Genomic DNA, 25,045 nt, shown 5'->3' on the forward strand with positions numbered 1-25,045 from the left:
TAGCTGCGAGAGCTTAATCAGTCCTTAGGAAATTGTATTTTAAAGAAAGGAAGGGAAATGTGTGGATTTCTGGAATTTGCCAGTGAAAGCACTGTCTTTTTTTTCTTTACACCTGTAATAGTACATGTCTTCTAAAGTAAATAGGTAAAATACTACTCAGCCATTTATTCCTTTTGAGAAATTAAATATTGGAGCTCAGAGAGCCTAGATTACTTTTCCAAGTTTGGGGGTCCAGTAAATAGCAAACTACAGTCTGTCATCTAAAGTCAGCACTGTTTCTGTTATGCCTTCCTGTTTCTCCAAGTGTGTTGTTGTGCACATATTCTGGAGTTCAATCCCAAATGCTAATTATTTGATATACCTACACTTTTATATAAATTCACATGTTACTTCCTTTTTTCATAGTGTGCATCCATGTTCTTTATATTCTTTTATTGTAGCTGAAATTAAAAAGAAGAAGAAAAAACAGAACAAAAAGATAATTGGTCTGCCTCCTGAAATAGCTGCGGTTCCTAAGCTGGCAAAATACTGGGCCCAGAGGTACAGACTCTTCTCCCGTTTTGATGATGGGATTAAACTGGACACAGGTAAACAGTATATAAGTAATTTTTAACTTTATTTTGAAATAATTTCAAATGTAGAAAAATTTTCATATCCTCTTTGCCTGGATTCAGATGTTTCTTAACATTTTGCCACATGTGCTTTATTGTCATTCTATGTGTGTGTGTGTGTGTTCCTGCTCCAGTTGCACCTACCTTTTACTTAAAACTTGACTGTGTATTTTCTAGGAACGGGGATATTTTTATGTAACAGTGGTGAAATTGTACATTTAACAGTGTTACAGTATTATAGTCTGTAGTACATACTCTAGTTTTATCAATTATCTCAATCATGTCCTTAATAGTATTCTTTTCCTTCTAGTATAGGATCATGTATCACATTGGTTTCATGTTTCTTTGGTCTTCTTTAATCTGAAATAGTTCTCAGCCTTTTTTATCTTTCAGAATTTTGACATTTTCCAAAGGATAATAACCAGTTAATATCTATAATGTCCTCACTTTGGGTATATATGTGTTCTTAAAACTTTAGACTCGGGTTTAATCTGTATTTGTAGCTTCTTGGGATAGATGACAAAAGGAATTGATAGATTATTGGACCAAGCTATTAAAAAGAACATCAGATGAAGAAATATCTACTGCAGAAATAATGTAGTTTAATGAACTTTTTATATTTATTTTTTAACATTTTTAATGTTGTTCAAGTACCGTTTTCTGCTTTTTCTCCCCACCACCCCAGCCCTCCCCACCTCCTTTCCTTGTTTCCACCCCACCTCCTTGTTATTGTCCACGTGTCCTTTATAATTCTTCCTCTAAACCCTTCACCCTTTTCCCCCATTATCCCCTCTCCTCTCCTCTCTGGTCACTGTCAACCTGTTCTCATTTTCAGTGTCTTTGGCTATACTTTGCTTGATTGTTCATTTTGTTGATTAGATTCCTGTTAAAGGTGAGATCATATGGTATTTGTTTTATTTCACTTAGCATAATGCTCTCCAATTCCATCCATGCTGTTGCAAAGGATAGGAGCTCCTTCTTTCTGTCTGCTGCATAGAATTCCATTGTATAAATGTACCACAGTTTTTTGATCCATTCATTTACTGATGGGCAGTTAGGTTGCTTCCAGCACTTGGCTATTGTCAATTGTGCTGCTGTGAACGTTGGGGTGCATACATTCTTTTGGATTGGTGTTTCAGGGTTCTTAGGATATAATCCTAGCAGTGGAATTGCTGAGTCAAAAGGCAGATTCATTTTTAGTTTTGTGAGAAAATTCCATACTGTTTTCCGTAGTGGCTGCACCAGTCTGCAGTCCCACCAATAGTGCACTAGGGTTCCCCTTTCTCCACAACCTCTTTTAACACTTGTTGTTTGTTGCTTTGTTTATGATAGCCATTCTCAATGGTGTGAAGTGGTATCTCACTGTGGTTTTAAATTGCATCTCTCTGATAGCTAGCAGTACTGAGCATTTTCTCATATGTCTCTGGACCCTCTTTGTGTCCTTCTTGGAGAAGTGTCTGTTCAAGTCCTTTGCCCATTTTTTAATTGGGTTGCTTGACTTCTTAGAGTGGACACATGTAAGTTCTTTATATATTTTGGAGATCAAACCCTTGTCTGAGGTATCATTGGCAAATATGTTTTCCCACATAGTTGGTTCTCTTTTCATTTTAATGCTGTTTTTTTTTTAGTCGTGCAGAAGCTTTTTATTTTGATGAGATCCCATTTGTTTATTCTTTCCTTTATGTCCTTTGCTCTAGGAGACATAACAGTTAAAATACTGCTGCGTGAAATAACTGAGATTTTCCTGCCTATGTTCTCCTCTAGGACTTTCATGGTGTCACGACTTACATTTAAATCTTTTATACACCTTGAATTTATTTTTATATATGGTGTAAGTTGGTGCTCGAGTTTCATTTTTTTCCATGTAGCTGTCCAGATCTCCCAACACCATTTATTGAAGAGGCTATTGTCGCTGCCAGCTTTGTCGAAAATTAATTGACCATAGAGACTTGGGTTTATTTCTGGGTTCTCTCTTCTGTTCCATTGTTCCCTGTGTCTGTTCTTATGCCTATACCAGGCTGTTTTGATTACAGCTGACTTGTAATGCAGTTTGATATCAGGTATTGTCATCCCTCCTGCTTTGCTCTGTTCTTCTCAAAATTGCTGCACTATTCGGGGTCGTTTATGGTTCCATATAAATTTTTGAAGTGTTTGTTCTATGTCTGTGAAGTATGCCATTGGTACTTTAATAGATATTGCATTGAATCTATAAATTGCTTAGGGTAGTATGGACATTTTGATGACTTTAATTTTTCCAATCCATGAACACAGTATATGTTTCCATTTGTGTTCCTTGATTCCTTTCTTCAGTGTTGTCTAGTTTTCTGAGTATAGGTCTTTTACCTCCTTTGTTAGGCTTATTCCTAGGTTGCTATATCAAATTGGACTTTTCTTGTTGCTATATCAAATTGGACTTTTTGTTGTTGTTGCTATATCAAATTGGACTTTTATTTTTCTTGTTGCTGTATCAAATTGGACTTTTTTTCCTAATTTCTGTTTGTGATGTTTCATTGTTGATATACAAAAATGCCATTGGCTTCTGAATATTGACTTTGTATCCCGCTGTTTTGCCAAATTCAGTGATTAGGTCCAACAGTTTTTTGGTGGAGTCTGTAGGGTTTTCTCTGTACACTATCATGTCATCTACAAGCAATGGCAGTTTTGTTTCCTCTTTTGCAATTTGGATGCCTTTTATTTTTCTTTTTTGTTTGATTGCTGTGGCTAGAACTTCCAATACCATGTGAAATAGAAGTGGAGAAAGTGGACAACCTTGTCTTGTTCCTTATCTTAGTGGAAAAGCTTTTAGTTTCTGTCCATTGAGTATGATATTGGCTGTCGGTCTCTCATATATGGCCTTTATTAGGCCGAGGAATGCTCCCAAATGGGTGCTATGCCTTATCAAATGCTTTTTCCTTATCTGTTGATATGATCATGTGATATTTGTTTTTGCTTTTGTTTATGTGATGTATTATGTTTATTGATTTGCTTATATTGTAGCATCCTTGCATCCCTGGGATGAATCCTACCTGGTCATGGTGTATGGTCTTTTTAATGTATTGTTGGATGTAGTTTGCCAGTATTTTGTTGAGTATTTTAGTGTCTATGTTTATCAGTGATATTGGCCTGAAATTTTCTTTCTTTGTTATATCTTTATCTGGTTTTGGGATTAGGATGATGCTGGCTTCATGAAAAGAGTTTGGATTTTTTGGCATAGTCTGTGAAGAATAGAGGTTAGCTCTTCCTTAAATGCTTTGTAGAATTCTCCTGTGAAACCATCCAGTCCAGGGCTTTTGTGTGTCCGAAGCTTTTTGATTACTGCTTCAATTTTGTCAGCTGTTATTGGTCTGTTCAGGCTTTCTGCTTCTACTTCGTGAGTTGTGGAAGATATATTTTTCTAGAAATTTATCCATTTCGCCTAGGTTTTCATGTTTCTAGGCATATAGTTCTTCATAGTAATTTCTTACAATCCTTTGTATTTTTGTGGTGTCAGTTGTAATCTCTCCTCTTTCATTTCTGATTGTGTTTATTTGGGTCCTTTCTCTTTTTTTCTTGATGAGCCTGCTTAAAGGCTTGTCAATTTTGTTTATCTTTTAAAAGAACCAGCTTCTGGATTTATTGATCCTTAGAATTGTGCTTTTAGTCTCTACGTTGTTGAATTCTGCTTTGATCTTGGTTATTTCCTTCCTTCTACTTGCTCTGGCCTGTCTTTGTTGTTGTTCCTCAAGTTCTTGTAGGTGTAGGGTTAAGTTGTTTATTTGAAATGTTTCTCTCTCTCTTTTTTTTTTTTTTAGATAGGCCTGTATTGCTATGAACTTCCCTCTCAGGACTGCCTTTGCTCTGTCCCATAAGTTCTGGGTTGTCGTGAGTTCATTTTCATTTGTTTCTAGAAACTTTTTGATTTCCTCCTCGATCTCATTCTTGACCCATTAATTGTTTAATAACATGCTCTTCAATCTCTGTGAGTTTGAGTGTTTTTGAGTTTTTTCTTGAGGTTGGTTTCTGGTTTCACTCCTGTATGGTCAGAGAAAATGTTTGATATGATTTCAGTTTTCTTGAGTTTGTTGAGGCTTGTTTTGTGTCCTATCATGTGGTCTGTCTTTGAAAATGTTCCATGTGCATTTGAAAAGGATGTGTATTTAGCTTGTTTGAGATGAGGGGTTCTATGCATATCCGTTAAGTCCAGTCTATCTAGAACATTGTTGAATACCTCAATATCCTTGTTGATCTGGAGCATTGGTGGTTCAGTGGTAGAATTCTCAATATCCTTGGTGATACTGTGTTTGGAAGATCCATCTTTTTTCCTTTTCCTGCTCTATATGGGTGTTTTTTTCCCACCTTGTCCTCCAGCTCACTGATTCTATCCTCTGCTCCATACAGCCTGCTTATAATTTCTCCTAATGTGGTTTTTATTTCTGAGAGTTTATTGTTCGTTTTTTCCTGGTTTTTGGTTGTAGTTTCTATCCTTTTTTATGCTGATGTAGTTCTCACTCAGTTCCTTGCAGTTGTCTGTGAGTTTCTTCAGCATCTTTATTACCATTATTGTGAATTCTATAACTGATAGTTTGGTTACCTTCATTTCATTTAGCTCTTTTAGTGGGGAATCTTCCATTCCCCTTGATTGCATGTTCTTTTTTTGTCTCCCCAGTTTAGGTGACTCTTCTTTGTTTGTTTCTGTGCTTCAGGATGCTTCGCTTTGCTAGCTGTCTTTGTAGAGTGAACTTCTGTGATAGGAATTCTATGGGGTTCAGTGGTGTGGTTTATGATCTCCTTGTCTGGATGCTCTAGGTTTGCCCTTTCTTCTGTTTGTGTGGGCTCTCTTGTTGTACTTGGGTTTTTACCTTTTGGTGGTTCCTTTGGTGGCGGTTTCTCTCCTCCAGCAGGTATACTGATGTTTGCAGCTCCCATGTATTCTTGTCTGTGATCAGTGGTAGGGGGTAGGCAAAATGGATTAAGGCAGCAGGACAGTATTTTATGGGATTTAAAGTACCAGCAAGTAGAGAAGTGATAGGAGATTCTTTGGATAAGTATAGTGTTAACTGTGGTATTTCACCCAACTAGCCACTTTTTATAAAAGGTGGAAGAGAAATTAGATTCCTGTTAGAGGGGAGGAGGATTATGAGCTGAATCCAAAAAACCTAGATGAGATATAGTGAGAGTAAAGGATAGAAAGTAGGCATAGTGTGAGAGAGAGTAGAGTTAACCACAACAATGATACTGCTCAGTATTAAAGTGAAGTGGGCTCAGATCAAGGGAGGTTGCTGTGTAGTATGTACAATTGTATGGAACCACAATTATTTACAAGAGTACTGGAACGACAATAATATGACAAGAAATATATGATTTGGATAACCAGAATAGAAAGTACACGATCAAGAATTGTGTGTTATTAGGCTCTGGCTGGTGTAGCTCAGTGGATTGAGCGCAGGCCTGCGAACCAGAGGATTGTGGTTCAATTCCCAGTCAGGGCCCATGCCTGGGTTGCAGGCCAGTTCCCAGCAGGGGACACATGAGAGGTAACCATACACTGATATTTCTCTCCCTCTTTCCTTCCCTTCCGCTCTAAAGATAAATAAATAAAATCTTTAAAAAATTTTAAAAAAAAGATTATGTTTTTTGGAACACTGGTGAAGTAAAAGAAGGAAAATTAAAATACAGTAAAGAGAGAAGGAGGAAAACCAGTCAAACAGTGCAATTAAGCAGGGAAATAGTATGAGGAAAACTAAACATAAGGAAGAGAAATTAAAAAAATGCTAATAAAATGAAAGTGGTAAAAATAATGACAAGATTATAATAATACACATACACAATAAAATGCCAGTTCTGTGGGACAGCAAAGTGACATTGTCTCAGTTTCTCGATTTGGGGAGTTAACCTTGTGCTTTCCCTTTGGATCTATCTCTGGACCCTTTGTAACTCCACATCTTATTGTCTCACTTGGGGGAAGAAGAAAAAAGGGGAGGGGGAGAGGATCCGAAAAGAAGAAAAATAAATTAAAAAGATAATAATAAGCCTTCTGCTGGCTTTAAAGCTGTTCAGCGAATTCTGCTGGTCTTCCTGGATATCACAGGAAGAAGGGGGCCGGACTTCGCTTTTCTCCCTTCCTTTGGTTCTAAGAGGATGGGGACCAGGTTTGGATGGCAATATTCACAGTTTCCTGGCCTCCGGCCCACGTCTTCTGTGAGCTGCCAGGCTCAAATCAGCCACTCGGCTGTTTGCAGTGTGAGTCAGTCTCCAGTGTAGAGCCCAAGACAAGGAGGGAGCATGGTTCTGCCCAGCCTCTCACTCTGGGCATGCAGTGCCAGACAAGCGGGGCACAAGATTCTGCTCAGTCACTCACTCTGGGCACACGCAGCTGAAATCACCCTCTGGACGCAGCACCAGCCAATGCTCGGGGGATCCTTACACAGCAGCTGCCTGCAGTTCCCAACTAACGCACAGCTTTTCACACAGCCCCACTTTCCAGCCAGTCCTGAGACTATCCGGGTCAGGGTCCAACACAGCCCAACTCCTCCCTTCTCCACCTGACTCCGGCACCCCAATTTCTCTGGTGCCAGAGCCCACAGTCCCAGCAGATGTGTACCACCTCTGTGTATTTCCCATTTCATCTCTGTTCCCCCCAGTGACTTCCAGCATCCAGGTCCCTCCTGGTGCTGGGCTGCCTCTCCTGCTCTGGTAGGAGAGGGAGCTGATGTTCTGACTCTCCTCCCCTTATCCTGTAGCAGGTGCCAGGCCGGGGGTCTGCAGCAGCCTTGGTCCCCACGCAGATCCCAGGGACCTTACTGTCCCACTGCAATCTCCTCACCATCTGTTTTTCAATGTCTTCTGCAATTTTTTGCCTCCAAATTTCATATAAGCTGGGATTCCATTGACTGTTCACTCTTTTCCCCAGAAGATTGGCTAGGTGTTCCAGCTTGGCGCAGGGGGGACTGGGCTCCACTCCCACCTACCTTACCACCATCTTCTCATAATTTAATGAATTAACACTAGGAACTTTGATTTTTTTTCGAGTTTTCCTGTTCTGACCTTGAACAGCTAACTTAATGATTCTGCAAGTTGATGCTTATTTTCATATTAGAACTACTTAAATTAGGTGTGTATTAATTATGAAAACTAGGAAATCTTGATCACTGATGGAATTTCAGGGATCTGTGAACCTCTCATAATTATTTACAAAATGTCATGTGTTGGAAAAAGTGCAAAGGAGTTTGTTAGGACAAATAAGAGTAGATAAAAGCTTTTCATTCTGGCCCTGGCCAGGTGACTCAGTTAGTTGGAGTGGCATCTTGTACACTAAAAGCTTGTGGGTTGATTCCCAGTCAGGGTGCATACCTAGATGGCAGGTTCTAGCCCCAGTCGGAGCACGTATGGGAGGCAGTTAGTCCCTGTTTCTCTCTCACATCAGTGTTTCTCTCTCTCCCCCTTTCTCTCTAAAAAATCAATAAACATAACAGAACAACTTTTAAATTCTGTAAAACGAGGTACTGTTTTTTTTTTCTTTCAGCAATGAGAAACTATTTAACGTCTTGGTAAGAAAAAAGAAACAGGAAAATTGGTGCATCAGAGAAATACCTTTCTTAAAAACATGTATTTCTTCTATTGCAAAAGGAGGGCAGTGCCTTCCTTCTTCTGGGGTGGACATGGGTCCTCATTTCTGAAAGTGATGCTGGTTCTGCTACTCCTGCAGTTTTGCAGCTTTTGCTGTAACTCCTTGCTTTTCCTGGCCCTTTAGAAATGTTTGCATTTTTCTAAAGTATCCAGTACAAATCTGGTTCCTTGCTTCCTCATTAGGAATGAATTAATTGGGAAACTCAGTGGAGTTTGGGGAGTTGGCCGATTAGAATGACTAACTTTTTATTTTCTATACTAGACAGTCAGGAGTTAATACTTCAGACATAAAAATTAGAATCACACTCAGTTATTGGAGATATATCGCAGAAGAATCAGGCCAGGATTAAGGTGGTTAGTTTCCATGGAAAATGAGAATGGGAATGTACTTCTTTTTTGTAACAAGCTTTGTCGAACTTTTCTTTAAAACTAGGTTATTTATAGTCTTGAAAAGAGAACAAAGGGTTTTTTTTTTTAGTATATGTTACATGGTAGTGTTTGCTATGTTTATTCTTGCCTTAGCTTCTTGAAATTGAACATCTTAATTTAACAGAAATACTCTTCCTTTGCAGAGGGCTGGTTTTCAGTTACACCTGAAAAGATTGCTGAACACATCGCTGGCCGGGTCAGTCAGTCCTTCAAGTGTGACATTGTAGTGGATGCATTTTGTGGAGTTGGAGGAAATACCATTCAGTTTGCCTTAACTGGAAAGAGAGGTAATTAGCCAAGCCATCAAAGGAAGAAAAGTAAATTATATAGTTTATTTAGTAAATGTTTCATTTTGCTTCACCTTGTTTTTACTAACATTTAATATGCACTTAATAATTAATTCCAGATATTTAAAATAGTAATAGCTAGCATATATGAAGTATATACTTTCTGTCATATTAGTGTATGTGCTTAATATTTGTTAATTTATTTAGTCAACCATCTTGTGAAGTAATTACACAGTTCCAGTTTGGTGGAGCCAAGATTAAAACATAACAGAAAAATAAAACATTAAAATGGGAAGACTATGCTCTAGAAGAAAAGAAGAATAGACAGGGAATCTCAGTTTTGCCACTCACTATTATTATGACTTTGGACATCATTTTATTTTTTTTTAAGATTTTATTTATTTTTAGAGAGGGGGAAGGTGGGGAGAATGAGAGGGAGAGATACATCAATATGTAGTTTCCTCTTAAGTACCCCCTACTGGGAAGCTGGTCTATAACCCAGGCATGTGCCCTGACTGGAAATCGAACCAGCAGCCCTTTGGTTCACAGGCCGGCACGCAACCCACTAAGCCACACCAGCCAGGGCATGAAATGAGACCATGTGACTAAGAAGCTAAATTCGTAACATTATTTAATTTTGATAATTTAAAGGTAATAGCCACATGTGGCTAGTGGCTCCCATTATTGGACCATGCAGTCCGATATAGTGTTATCCAACATTTGTCAGCATTTGAGTTATAGGTGAGGACACTGAGTTCTTGCATTCTGTCAGGCTTGAAAACAAACTCAGCTTCCAAGGGAGTCATAAAAATGAAGATTAACTGAATATATTTGATGTTTAAAGTCATTTTTTCATTGAATTTTTGGTAGTGTCAGCATCTTTCTCTCTGTACTATCAATGTAGCAGATTGCACAGCTGAAAAGGACATATTTATCTTTTCTCTTATAAATATGAATTTTAGTTTATTTAGAACACAAAAATAGCATTTGTAAATGCATGATTTTTGCAACATACAATTGGTGCTTATATTTATTGTTCAAGTTTATTTTGTGTATTATTTCTCAAAAGTGTTAACAAATTTGAAACCACCATGTCTGGAAAACAGCTATGTTTCCTCGGCAACCATGGTGTATGCATCAGGTTCCACTTAGCCCTTCCAAATATAAAATATTGCCAGTAACCCACTGCTGCATATACAGATGCACTTGCTGCAAGACATGAATGAGCTAAATTTAACTTATGTTTGCATTGCTAATTATGAAATTGCAGTAAATCAAATGAAAGCCCATTTGGTGAAAACATAAGGTTGTCTGTTCCTTCTACCTAAAATTTCTCATTAAACGTCATCAGCAGACTTTTACATTCTTCTTCATAAGTTGGCTAAAAAGGTTTGTCAAAGCTTATTTTATTTTGCTTTTCTGCGGAAGCTGTCAAATTTGTCTTCTTTGGTAGTTGCCTGATTTTGAGCAGATTGGTCTTTTTTGAAATCTTAGCATTTATAGGCTTTACAGAGTGAGGGGCCTTTCCATGTGTTTGCTGCTCCTCCTGTCCCCTGCACAAAGCACAGTGCTGACCACCTGTTTGTCGCTCAGTAGATACTCAGTGGCAACTCTTGGCGATGTGTGAGACCAAATCTCCCTGTGTCTTCAGAAAAAGATTTTTGTAATTAAATAGACACACTGATCAGAAGATGAACTATTCCATGTAACTACTAATCAGTATCATTTGACTTATCTTTCATGTTTCCATTTTTAGTGATTGCCATTGATATTGATCCTGTTAAGATTGATCTTGCTCGCAATAATGCAGAAGTTTATGGGATAGCAGACAAGATCGAGTTCATCTGTGGAGATTTCCTGCTGCTGGCTTCTCGTCTAAAAGCCGATGTTGTGTTCCTCAGTCCCCCTTGGGGAGGGCCAGACTACGCCACTGCAGAGACCTTTGACATTAGGACAATGATGTCTCCTGATGGATATCCTTTGGCAGTTCGAAGAGTTTTCTCAACAGTGGTTGTAGAGAGGAAAGGTTGCATGTTTGTGTTTGAAAGAGAGAAATTAGTAAGGAAGAGAAGATCTAGTAGTATTTGATAGAGCCTGGTTTCTTTTACATAAAAGACACATATGAAAAAGTTAACTGGTGATAGACCTCTAAAAGTTACAGCGCATGTGTGAGATATTTCTCTTGGTTACTATCTATTTTTATAGTTACAAAACAAGAATGAGAAAGCATTAATTATTTAGAATTGTTGTCTGGAAATTGGGAATTTTGTGGAGACCTGTTACTAAAGTGCGGATTTGACTACTCTTCCACTCATACCTGTGCTAATTCTCTGTTTATCTTGAAATCTTTCTAGTTACTCTTCCAAAATACTGAAGCAAGCCTTTGTTTCATAAAAAATAGCATTTATATTATTTGTCCCTTTCTCTCTGCTCTCCAGAGGAGTCATCTCTTTGATTCTAACAGGAAATATGTTTCTAAATTCGTACTTAAAATTTAGAATGTAGATATAACGAACAGTTATTTATCTTTATTTCTTACTGGAAAGAGGTAGTATTGTGCTTTCCTGTTCTGTTTGTACACAAACTAGGAAATGGCAGGAGGAGAAAGCATGTGTATTTTCTGACTCTTAGTTGTCTACCACTAAGACAAATGAAAAATGGCTTTAATTTCTAACCTCTGACCTGTCAGGGATAGTGTACTTCTGAGTTACAAAGTCAGCTACTTAATTTAAACGTGTGCGTTATTAAGCACACATCAAAATACATTTGAGTTACGATACAAGAAAACAACTTGATCAGAAATTAACTGCTGTTCTTGTCACTTTTCCTTAACTGTTGTCCACCTTTGAAATTTTCAGACTTTCCCAGAAGATCACTAATAATATTGTTTATTTTCTTCCAAGAAATGCTGATATTGACCAGGTAAGCCATTACTGCAAAACTTCTATGAGCCTTTGTAACAGATATAACTGTTTCAAAGTTATGAATTGCTGGTGGGAATGTGAAATGGTTTAGCTGCTATGGAGAACAGTATGGTAATCCTCAGAAAAGTACAGAATTACTTTATGATCTGCCAATTCTACTTCTGATTATATACTCAAAAGAAGTGAAAGCAGGGACTAGAATAAATGTTTGTATATCCATGTTCACAGCAACATTTTTAGCAACATCCAAAAGGCAGAAACCCAAAATGCCCACCGATGAATGAATAAACAAATGTGGTATCTACAGACTATAGAATATTACTTGGCCATAAAAAGAAAGGAAATTCTCATATATGCTCTAACAAGGATGAACATTCAAGAGATTATACTAAGTGAAATAAGCAAGACACAAAAGTACAAATATTGTATGATTCCACTTATATGAGGTACAGAGAGTAGTCAAAATTTTGTGGAAACAGAAAGTAGACTGGGGATTGCCAGGGGCTGGTTGGTGAGGGTGATGCAGTTAGTGTTTAACAGGCACAGAGTTTCAATTTGGAAAGATGGGAAAAAGTTCTGATGGTGGTGATGGTTGCACAAAAATGTGAACGTATTTACTGACCCCAAACTATGGTTAAAGATGCTTTATGGTAAATTTTATGTACATTTTACCATTATTAAAAAAACAAAACCGCTAAGGTAATTCTAATTTGCAGGTGAAAGCCAGTGTTCCAAAGACTAAACACTTAAGCCAAGGACAGGAAGTATAACAGATTAATGTGAAAATATGTCCAGTATAAGCGAGTAGATCTGGTTTCTGACAGGAGGAAGAGAAAAATCTATAATCTTGGGTGTGGGGGAGCCTTGTCTTGAGATGGTATTTTGTGATAAAGAACTGCCCTCTGTGGTGCCTGGGTGTGCAACCCCAGAGCTTACCCACCTTCACCCCTTGAAGTTACCATTGGGGCTGGCACAGACTTCGACAGTGGTTCTCAAAACAGGGTGTACATTACAGTGACCCGGGAGATTTTTAAAAAAATGGCTGGATCAATTTCTGGGGTAGGACTGTGTAGTCCCAGTTTTTTACAAGTGTCCCCAGTGATTCTCAAATGCAGCCAGTTTGACACTCACTGGATTCTGGCCTGTCCTTTGTCCTTTTGCATTCCTCATGAATCATCAATACCCACTAAGACATTTGAGGATCATAAGTATTTCATGGAAGAAAAACAGACTGGATTATAAATTGTATCACTGTGTATATAAAGAATAAAATAGATTAAGAATGTAAACTTCTTATAATAATGTCAAAATGAAAAAAGTGACAAATACAGAAATAATAAGCATAAAGAATATAATGATTGTATAGATTCTGCCAAAAAAAAAACTGCTCAATCTATAAATGAATTTGGCAAAACAGCGGGATACAAAGTCAATATCCAGAAATCAAAGGCATTTTTGTATACCAACATCAGAAGCAGAAATGAAGAAAAAATCCCATTTGATATAGCAACAAGAAAAATAAAATACCTAGGAATAAACCTAACTAAGGAGGTAAAAGGCCTGTACTCAGAAAACTACACAACACTGAAGAAAAAAATCAAGGAAGACATAAACAAATGGAAACATATACTGTGTTCCTGGATCAGAAGAATTAACATCATCAAAATGTCCATACTACCCAAAGCAGTTTATAGATTCAATGTAATACCTATTAACGTACCAATGGCGTATTTCACAGATAGACAACTACCACTTCAAAAATGTATATGGAACCATAAATAACCACAAATAGCTGCTGCACTTTTGAGAAAGAACAACAGAGCAGGAGGTATCACCATGCCTGATATCAAACTGTATTACAAGGCCACTGTAATCAAAACAGCCTGGTACTGACATAAAAACAGGCACATAGACCAATGGAACAGAACAGAGAGCCCAGAAACAAACCCAAATCTCTACCATCAATTAATTTTCCACAAAGGGGACAGCAGCATAAAATGGAGTAAAAATAGCCTCTTCAACAAATGGTATTTAGAGGTCTGGACAGCTACGTGCAAAAAAATGCAACTCAAGCACCAATTTACACCATACACAAAAATAAATTCAAGGTGGACAAAAGATTTAAATATAAGTTGTGACACTATGAAAGTCCTAGAGGAGAACATAGACAGGAAAATCCCAGATATTTCATGCAGCAACATTTTCACTCAGATGTCCCCTAGAGCAAGGGACACAAAGGAAAGAATAAACGAATGAGATCTCATCAAAATAAAAAGCTTCTGCATGGCTAAAGAAAACAGTATTAAAATAAAAGAACCAACTATGTGGGAAAACATTTGCCAATGATACCTCATATGAAGGTTTGATCTCCAAAATATACAAAGAACTCACACGACTCCACTCTAAGAAGACAAGCAATCCAATTAAAAAATAGGCAAAGGACTTGAACAGACACTTCTCCAAGAAGGACACACAGAGGGTCCAGAGACATGAAAAGATGTTCAATATCGCTAGCTATCAGAGATGCAAATTAAAACCACAATGAGATACCACCTTACACCATTGAGAATGGCCATCATAAACAAAGCAACAAACAACAAGTGTTGGAGAGAGGTTGTGGGGGAAAGGGGACCCTAGTTCACTGTTGGTGGGACCAGACTGGTGCAGCCACTATGGAAAACAGTATGGAATTTTCTAAGAAAACTAAAAATGAATCTGCCTTTTGACTCAGCAATTCCACTGCTAGGATTATATCCTAAGAACCCTGAAACACCAATCCAAAAGAACCTATGCTCCCCAATGTTCATAGCAGCACAACTGACAATAGCCAAGCACTGGAAGCAGCCTAAGTGCCCGTCAGTAAATGAATAGATCAAAAAACTATGGTACATATACACAATGGAATTCTATGCAGCAGAAAGAAAGAAGGAGCTCCTACCTTTTGCAACAACATAGATGGAACTGGAGAGCATTATGCTAAGTGAAATAAGCCAGGCGGTGAAAGACAAATACCATATGATCTCACCTTTAACAGGAACCTAAACAACAAAACAAACAAGCAAGCAAAATATAGCCAAAGACACTGAAATAGAGAACAGGCTGACAGTGTCCAGAGAGGAGAAGGGAGGGAATTTCAGGGAAAAGGGTGAGGGGTTTACAGGAACAAGTATAAAGGACACATAGACAATACAGGGTGGGATGTAGAAACAGGAGGGAGGTGGGGAGGGCTGGGGTGTTGGGCTGGGGTCGGGGGGAAAGGCAGAAAACTGTACTTGAACAATAATTTAAAATATTTTTAAAAGAATGTAGTGATTGAACTAAAAAACACAATAGATGGAGTAGATAACAGAATGTATACACCTGAGGAATGACAAGATTGAGGTATTCTCTCAGAAGGAAAAAAGAGACAGAACACCAGAAAATACAGTTGAGGAAGACACACCCACAGAAGAAATGTTCCAGAAAAAGGAAAAAAGATAGTAAGGAGAATACAGTTGAACAAATAATAAAGATAAAGATATTTCTCATGAATAAGATGAAAAAGCTCAGAATGACAGGGTCGGTTCTCAGAGTATCAGGCAGGAAAGGAAAAACCCACCCCTAGCAACACCTGTAAATTGTAGAATATGAAAGACAAAAGATTTAACAGATGCATAGCACTAGGCAGTAGGTAGTGAGTGCTTATTAAAAATTCAACAAAAGCATGAAATAAAGACATCATTGGCCCTTTATGAGGCAGTTACTACACTACATCCAATTTTATTAGGGGAAAAAAAGAACATGATTAAAATAAATGATTATGGTACGAACCCAGTGAGGACATTATAATGTTAGTCAATTGTAACTTCCTACTTCTCCACATTCTTGCTAATAGGTGTTATTTTCTGGAGGTTGTTGTTTGATAACAGCCTTACTGATGTGGATAAAATGGTATTATATTGTGGTTTTGATTTTCATTTCCCCAGTGAGTAGTGATGTTGACTGTGTGTGCATGTGTTCTAGATACTAATCTCTTATCAGATGTAGGCTTGACCAGTATTTTCTCCTGTTCCATGGAGAAAAAGATAGCCTTTTTACTATCTTGATAGTGTCCTTTGCCTTATGGAAGTTTTTGATTTTTAGGAAGTTCAACTGATCTTTTTTCTGTGTGTTGCCTGTGCTTTTGATGTCATATCCAAGAAATCATTGTCAAATTCATTGTCATTTCCCCCTATATTTTCTTCTAAGAGTTTTATAGTTTTAGCTAAGTAGCTTTTAAAACAACTGATACCCTGCTCCACTGAGAAAGAGTCTCTCCAATTTCTTTTCTAGGATGAAGCCCAGGCATACATTTTTTTAAAACCCCCAAGTGATTGTTATGTGCTCTCAGAGTTGCAGTCTCTGTGTTAAAAGAAGAGTAAATAACAGTTACAAAGCCTGAGCTCTTACTCTGTGAGTTAGAAGATGAAGTTACATCTCACTACCTGTTATCCGTTTATGAGCCTTTGTGCCTAAACGTTAGGCCTCTCTAAATACTATTTGTTGCACCAGTTACAAGAAAAAGCATTGTCACTTGCTTCATGCACCTTTATAACAAATGTGATATTAAACCTAATATCTGCTACTCACATCTGTGACTCAGAACTGCATTTTAGAATCCCAGTAAGGTTGAACGCATTGATTCCATAATTCTTACCTTTTTCATATGTAAGTATGCTCTGTAACTAGTCTCTTAAAAAGCTAGATTATCTTCATATTAAATATTAGGTGGGCTGATTTGAATACTTCATTAACATTGGGAAATTATTTTAACAGTTACAGTAAATAAATTTTTTTCTAAATGAACTGTAGCTCAAGGAAAAAAATTTATTTTGTTTTGTTTTGTTTTATACAGGTGTTTTTGGTTTACTTCAGAAACCTACCAAATTACTGTTGGTAGTTCATTCACATTTCCTACCTCTAGAGGGAGTAATGACACTAGAAAATACTACAGTAAAAGTAAGAAAGGAACCTTGAGATTTCAAGTATATTGTATTGAATTCGGATCAAATTACAGTGGGAAATCAACTTTTCTTTTTTAAAATTAAGAATATCTGTAAGTAGTATTTTTTAAATGTGAGAGAGAGCAGAGTTACAGAGAAGTCAGCTTTTTGTTAAGGGATATTTAGAATTTCTAAACTTAAAAATAGGTAAGGTTCCCAAAATTTATGAGTCTGCAGTTTAAAATTTAGGCCGCATTTCCCCCATAGAAATATCTGAAAAGAACATTAGTTTCCAATCCAGGGAGATTTGTACTCTGGATAATATTTATATTTAGGGAGGTTATACCGACCATGGATGCTATAAATGTAACTTGTCTGCCAGTCTTTCCATGTAGGAAATGAGTCTAATTATTTTCTGTATCTAGTAAAATATTTTTCTAGGTTCACTCTTACCTTGATGTCTCATTCCCTTTTTCTCTCTGAGGACATATATCTCTTATTATCTAGACTTTTCACTATCAAACTCACATGTCGAATGATTTAGAACTCTTTTTGCAGTAGGCTCTCGTGATGGAAATTGTATCTCCCTGCACTCACTGTAGAAAGTTGGGAACTGATTAGATTAAATTCAAGAGCCCATGGTAAATGTATTTTTTTCTACTCGATGCCTAAATCTTAATGTTTTCTTCATTTTTCCCTTTCATAGCCATAAAATTGCAGCCAATGTTAACTGTCAGTCTGTCATGCTTTCCAACCATGAAAGCTTCTCTTTTGAGTAGTAAACACGTATGACATGGATAGAGGTCTCTGAGCAGTAGAATGGGTTAGTCTCCCCAAGGAAGCTACCCAGCAGTGGTTGTCAGACACCGTATTTGTGTGCAGTCCCTGTTTGTGGAATCTCTGACGGAGGGGTCTGTCTGCTGGGCAGACATGGGAATGACCAGAGGAGCGACTCCTGATTGGTTTGATGTAGTACCTCCTTTTCCTTGTTTGATCTCATACCTGTAATGTCTAGCCCCAGAAAAGTGATAACATTCGTACTTTTCAGGTCAAATTAATTCAAATTGCCTGTTTAAAAATAATGTATTCAGACCAGTACAGAGAACAGAGCAACACTGAGCATCATCCCTAAGAACTGTGTTGAAAAGTTAACTAGGAGGCCCTGCAGCGTGTAATTTTGGCATTTATCTGGTAGGCATTCCCCACCCTCCCGTGACCACCTGCAGACAGGCGTTATGGTAACACTTAGGCAAAATCCTACCTATTTTATTTCCTGATAAAAGGAGGAAATATTTACAAATTGACCCAGTATCGTAGGTAAAACTTATCCTGTGATTAAGTTGTATCTTTAAGTATAGAAGTTGATGTTAGATTTAGTCAAGAGAGCTCCCCTTTCTAGTTGGTGGAGTTCTCCCATGAGAGCCAGTGTAGAGTGACTAGGAGGGAAAGGTTCCCATCTGTAGCAAATCACACTTCTAATAGTTTATTAAGGAAGCAGGAAGAAAGAAGGGGCTTATTTTATGGGTAAAATTTCTTAAACTCACTATATAAAAGAATACAGTTACGTAAATGCATTTGAATAATGAAAACTGTAAATGTAGAGACTACTGGGTAATAGCATTTGGAAGAATCATTTTAAATACAACTAAATTCAATTCATTAGCATTTTTAGTGTTTGTTTTTGGCTGAATACAATAAAAATGTACTAATTTCCTTGCCTATATTCATTCTAAGCTATAATACTGTTTATTTAATTTTTTAAAATCGGGGCCTTATTGGTTTATAAATATTAGGATTGATTAAAACTTGTGTCAAATTTTTCCAAATGAAATTTCTACGGTCAAATTCTGCTCTAATGGCAAAACTCTATCCATGTGCTCTACATAATAAAGTCATCCCAACAAGTGGGGGGCCCTTACTCCAGATGTAGACACTAGAAGCAGGAGAGTAAAAAGGAAGCTAAGGACTGGATTGGGTTTTCGGTACATGCAAGAACAGTAAATTCTACAACTGCCTAAGGTGAAAATACCCAGCGTTTAAAACTCAGCAAACTCAAAAGTAAATTCATCCTGAAACAGACTAGTATGCTACATTTATATATATACAATGTCAGAGCTTAATAAATGTTTGTCTTAATGGTATACGTACAGTTTGTAGGGTTTCCCTGTACATTCTCATTGATCATCATAACAACTTGGGAGTAAGCAAGTCAGGTTATAAAGCCTCATTTTATTGAGTAAAACTGGGAAGTTTAGTGATTTGCCCAGTCATTTTGACTAACAGTGGCGTAATTAGAGTGCTGTCTCCCACTGACAAGGTATTCATTACTGTGGGGGTGGGGAGGTGAGTAACAGATTCATCTCTTCTCACAGTGCCCACCATAAGGTTCGGAGTAGTGGATAGAAATTGTGACAAGAAAAGCAAAGAGAATTGTAGAGAATTTCAGTTTAATCCGTTCTGTAATATTCCTGATTGATGAGGAAGACAACAAAGGGCTAAAAATTCAACACAAAATGAAAGACGACTGCTGCGGAGCTGTATCTCCTAGTAACTGGTACCTAGGTTTTTAGATCATCTGTCTGTCTTCTTAGTAAATCCACTGCCTAATGATACATTGCAGCTAGGGATTCAATTGATCAGCTTGGGACTATGAAACTGGCCTTGTCAGTCTAATTGGAAAGGCACAAGTGCCCCAGAACACAAGCTTATGTTTCCTGCACACCTTTGGGTAAACTCTTTCAGTAAGTGGTGTAGATAAAAAAAACAGAAGGATGCCACACAGTGCTATGTACAAGACTTTTGCGATTAGCCAAGGGCTTCCTGACTCTGGTCTGTTGTGCTTTATGCAATTTGTCCATGTTTTCAGGATCTGGCTCTGAAAACAGGTAAAGGACAAGGCTTCCTGACCTTGGTATTGGTAGCCTTCTCCTAAGAGAGCAATGTAAGTGAATTCTGATGCCCAGCAAAGTTATTTTGACCTATCATCAGTATGTTCCTGTTGACATGTTAACTTTTTGAAGTCATATTTGCTTTAATCAACAAGTAAATACTTGAAAAAAGAAACAAGAAATCTGTAAAGAGCTTGAGGTATCTGTAAGAGCTTGAGGTATCATTTAAGTTATATGAATACTTGTCAGCAAAAAAAATTAAGATTACTCACTTAAGCATAGAAATGTTATTTCTGTTTACCATATGCAGAGAAATAGAACTAATTTTAGTAATTATGAATGCTTAAGTATTGACTGGTTTTCTACTGATAAAAATATTTTCTTGTTTATTTCTCAGAGATCCGTTTATTAGAAATATTTTTAACAAACCAACTTTTATTTTTACATAGTTATTTGTTGTATATAACGAAAGCACCTTGAGGACAGAACAGAATCTCAAATAAGGCACTTGCCTGTGTGGTATTACTGTATTTTGCTGTGTACCATGCACACCTTTTTTACCCAAATTTTTGAGGGAAAAATTGGGATGTGCATTTTACAAGGGCAGTACTAATTCTGTATCTATATAATTGTTTTTAATTCTTTTATTTATGCTTATATGTTAAAAGTATAACTCTGAAAGGCAATGATATTTGTATGCAAAATATATACCCTTGAATATGATAATTGGTTTTGTTTATAAGTATAAATAAACAACAAATTTAATTAAAATAGAAAATTATTTTCCTGAAAGTTTGGGCCAAATACATGGGTGCGCATTATACATGAGAGTGTATGATATACAGAAAAATATAGTAGGTTTCTTTTTTAGTTATATTTTATTGATTATACTATTACAGTTGTCCCAATTTTTACCCCTTTGCCACCCTCCACCCAGCACCACTCACTCCCTCAGGCAATCCCCACACCATTGGTCAAGTCCATGGGTCATGCATATAGGTTCTTTGGTCACTCCATTTCCTATACTATACTCTACATCCCCATGTCTATTCTGTAATTACCAATTTGTACTTCTAAATCTCCTCACCTTTTCACCCATTCCTCCACACCACCCTCCCATCTGGCAGCCATCAAAACAGTCTTATGATCCATGATTCTGTCTTTGTTCTTGTTTGCTTAGTTTGTTTTTTAGATTCAATTGTTGATAGATATGTCTTATTGCTAATTTTATTTTGCATAGTTTTGATCTTATTCTCAAATAAGCCCCTTTGACATTTCATGTAATAATGGTTTGGTGATGATGAACTCCTTTAGGTTCTTTTTGTCTGGAAGCTCTTTACCTGCTCTTGTATTCTAAATGATATCTTTGCTGAACAGAAGAGTCTTGGCTGTAGGTCTCTGCTTTTCATGAGTTTGAATGTTTCTCACCAATCCCTTCTACCCTACAAAGTTTGTTTTTTGTTTTTTGAGAAATCAGCTGACAGTCTTATGGGAACGCCCTTATTATTACTAACTGCTTTTCTCTTGCTGCTTTTAAGATTCTCTCTTTATCTTTAACATTTGGCATTTTAATTATGATGTGTCTTGGATGGGCCTCTTTGGGTTCATCTTGTTCAGCACTCCTGTGCTTCCTGGACTTCCATGTCTATTTCCTTCAACAAAATGGGGAAGTTTTCCTTCATTATTTTTTCAAATAGATTTTTAGTTTCTTGCTCTTTCTCTTCTTCTGGCACCACTATGATGCAAATGTTGAAATGCTGAAAGCATGTTGAAAGTTGTTCCAGAGGCTGTTTATACTGTCCCTGGGTTTTTTGTTGTTGTTTTTTATTCTTTTTCTTCTTCTGATTGAATGGATTTTTTTGCTTCCTCATATTCCAAATCATTGATCCGATTCTTGGCTTCATCCACTCAACTGTTGTTTTCCTACAAATTGTTCTTTATTTCAATTAGTGTATCCTTCATTTCTGACTGGGTCTTTTTTATGTTTTTGAGGTTCTCGCTAAGTTCCTTGAGCATCCTTATAACCAGTGTTTTGAACTCTGCATCTGATGGATTGCTCATCTTCATTTGGTTTAGTTCTTTTTGTAGAGTTTTGATCTGTTCTTCCATTTGGGTCATGTTTCTTTGTCTTCTCATTTTTGTCAACCTCTGTTTGTTTCTATATATTAGGTAGAGCTACTTTGACTCAGTGTCTTGGTAGTGTGGCCCAATGTAGTAGGTGTCATGTGGCACAGCCTCACCTATCACCCAAGCTGGGTACTTGAGGAGTGCGCTTTGTGAGGGCTGAGTACATCCTCTTATAGTTGAGCCTTGATTGCTATTGGTAGGTCAACAAGAGGGGTTTACCTGGGCCATTCAGCCGCAAGGACTGGCTGTAACCACTGACCACAAACCTCTGCCTTCCTTGGAAGATCAGCTGGTGTGGGAAGGGTGGTGGTGCTACACTGTGGTCTGTAGCTGTCCATTTGGTGTGCTGGCCCTGGGGTTTTCTGGGTGGTGCAGGTCAAAGTCAGCCCCCACCTGTGTTTTGCCTGGGGTCACCCTGCCTCAGCTATAAAGTAATCGGAGATGGCTGCTGCTTGTGCTGGGCTTAGAGATTCCCAGGAAAAGCTAAGCTGTGAATCTAGGCTCCCTGCTGCTAGTGTCGGGCCTGGGCCACTTAGGAAGAGATACAGGGAGTGAAGGCTCACTGAGGCTGGCTGTTGCTTGTTTGAAAGAATTTACTTAGTTGTGAAGCATGGTCCAAGACCAGCCATTCATATGGAAAAGCAGTTTGGGTGGTCCCAGAAGATGGGTGGAATTGAATCTCTGGGGATCCCCAGGGTGGGGCAAACAGTGTTAGCCAGGTTGATGAAGTCTCAGATATGGCCCCACCCTTCAAGCTCTGTGGCTCTGTGGCTCTGTAGCTCTGGGGGGCTCAGAAAAGGAATAGTGGCCTCTGCGTGCCCTGATGCCAGGCAGTTCAGTTCCTCCCTGTATGCCACTGGTGCTTTTCAAGCTGCTACCTTGATGCTGGAACTCACAGAGACTGGGTCTGAGTACGTCTATGTGTGAGTTTTTTAAGAGGAACTGCTGGGGACTCCAGAAGTTTCTTCCACCAACTCAATCCCCTCTGGATTTTGCAGCCAGAGGTTTGGGGGACTCACCTTCTTGGCACTGGAGTCCTGGGCTGGGGGTCCTGGTGTGGTGCTGGGACTCCTCACTCTCAAGGTATTCCTCTTGAATTTTTCTGGTTCTCAGGCCTGTGCTCAATCCACTGAGCTACACCAGTCAGGGCAATACTCCTCTTGAATTTTTATCCACCACACGTGGATGTGGGACCAGCCCATTCTGTGTCTCCACCCCTCCTACTAGTCTGGATGGGGTTTTTGTTTTTTTTTAATTCCATAGTTGTCAGACTTCTGTTCAGCTCAATTTCTGACAGTTTGAGTGATGGCTGTTCTATAGTTAATTGTGATTTTGATGTGGCTGTGCAAGGAGGCGAGACCAGTTTACCTGTGCCACCATCTTGACTGGAAGCTGGCATTGGGATTCTAATCACAGCCAATGTTTCAGATGGTTGCTCTTCTTGTCACTGTAATTGACAGAGCTCAGTGGGCCCCATAAAAGATACTCTTCATTCTCACCTGGTATAATTTCCTTGTAGTGAAAGGACATTTTTCCGTTGCTCTGATATACTGTCACTTTATTATGAAGTGTTCCTATCCTTTGTATATGTTATATATTTTGCCATTAAGATCCAGTTTTTAAGTTATTTTCTCTCATTCATCCAGTTACCATACATTTTTACTTTAAATCAGTTTGCTTTTGAAGAATAATGCAGTTTTGAATGTTTGACTCATAAATCTGATATACCTTACCTGTTACTAAAGTTACCAACCTCATTGTGATCTTTAGTCATTTCTTGTTACCCTATCCCCAAGCAACTTTACTGCCTGATAGAAAAATCAACCTGATGGATATATATATATATATATATATATATATATATATATATATATATATACAAAAACATATCATGTAATCCAGAGCTGCTAATCTTTGTTTACCTACCTATCCTTTCCCCTCACACCTTCCATCTCCATCTCTATCTCCATTTCTCTTTCTGTCTTAATTTATTAAACTTTAACTAAGAAAGGGGAAGAAACCAAATAACATTTGCCACTTAAATGTCCTTGTGAAAAATAAAGACAGCTGGAAATTGATGGCATTAAGTTTGCATAAAGATTTATAGTCTTTGCAACTCCAAAATTCTAACTTCAAATATACGTAGTTGTGAAAATGTGAAAAAGTACCCAAAAGGCTAAAGTTGAAAATTATTTTTAATTAGAACACTTAAAAGTAACATTAAATACATTTTTTGTAAATTTATTTTTAAGCACAAATAGATATCTCTTCTCATTATATTTTGACATAGATTCACCTTTTTCTCCAGTTTCAGGAATAATACTTGTTTTATTTGTCTATTATCTGACTCTCCCAGCTAGAATGTAAGATTCATGAATAAGGTAATTTGTTTTTTTGGTTTTTTAGATTTTATTTATTTATCTTTAGAGGGGAAGGGAAGGAGAGAAGGAGAGAAATATCATTGTATGGTTGCTTCTCGTGAGTCCCCTGCTGGGAACTGGCCTGCAACCCAGGCATGTGCCCTGACTGGGAATCGAACCGCGATCATGTGGTTCCCAGGCCCGCACTCAGTCCACTGAGCTACACCAGCCAGGGCAAGATAATTTGTTAAATGTTTTGTAATAGATCTCAGGAACCTCTCACGTAAGCATGTCATTATTCCTTTTTTTATCCAATCACCCAAGTTCAAACAACCATCTAAATAATGGGTGGGGGGAGGGGGGAGAGAGAGGGAAGGAGAGAGGGAGGAGGGAGGGAGAAAAGAAGAAACCACCCTACCTTCTCCAAGATGTATTTTAATGTGATTTTATATTTATGACTTACGAAATGCTTTTTTTTAGGGAGATAGGTAGTATTCCCATTTTTTAGATGTAGAAAGCTGGAGCCTATCTTAGTGGCTTTCTGTCTTATTAATACAGCAAATCACTGGTGAAGCTGGCATTAAAATTTCCCTCTGACTTTCCTTTTTCCTGCTAGACCCATCGTAACAGAAGTTTTGCTGTTCATTCAGCTCTACTTTGGTCCTCTTTACCCTTCCTGTTCTTTCCTTTCTCTTCCCCTCTCTTTCCCTAACCCCTGCCTACTACCTCTCCAGAAAACTTCAGTTTGCTAATCTCACCTTCTTTAAGTAAATCACTGTTAAAGGAATGGGAGAATACTGCACTTAGTTTATACCTTAACAGAAAACTTTTGTGAAATAGTTATATTTTAATA

The 25,045-nt window shown here is 37.8% G+C and overlaps 1 protein-coding gene across 1 annotated transcript in view; it reads left to right on the top strand.

Moving 5' to 3' along the window:
- TGS1 (trimethylguanosine synthase 1) overlaps positions 1-25,045 on the top strand; it is a 53,461-nt gene that overhangs the window by 26,154 nt on the left and 2,262 nt on the right. The window contains exons 9-12 of the mRNA XM_037028562.1: positions 441-587; positions 8,789-8,932; positions 10,689-10,905; positions 11,776-11,854. Coding sequence (XP_036884457.1) covers positions 441-587; positions 8,789-8,932; positions 10,689-10,905; positions 11,776-11,854 — 587 coding nt within the window. The remainder of the gene's footprint in view (positions 1-440; positions 588-8,788; positions 8,933-10,688; positions 10,906-11,775; positions 11,855-25,045) is intronic.

The sequence above is a fragment of the Sturnira hondurensis genome, unplaced genomic scaffold (genome assembly GCF_014824575.4).
Source record: "Sturnira hondurensis isolate 20B ecotype Veracruz unplaced genomic scaffold, ASM1482457v3 Scaffold0020080, whole genome shotgun sequence".
Classification (NCBI taxonomy): domain Eukaryota; kingdom Metazoa; phylum Chordata; class Mammalia; order Chiroptera; family Phyllostomidae; genus Sturnira; species Sturnira hondurensis.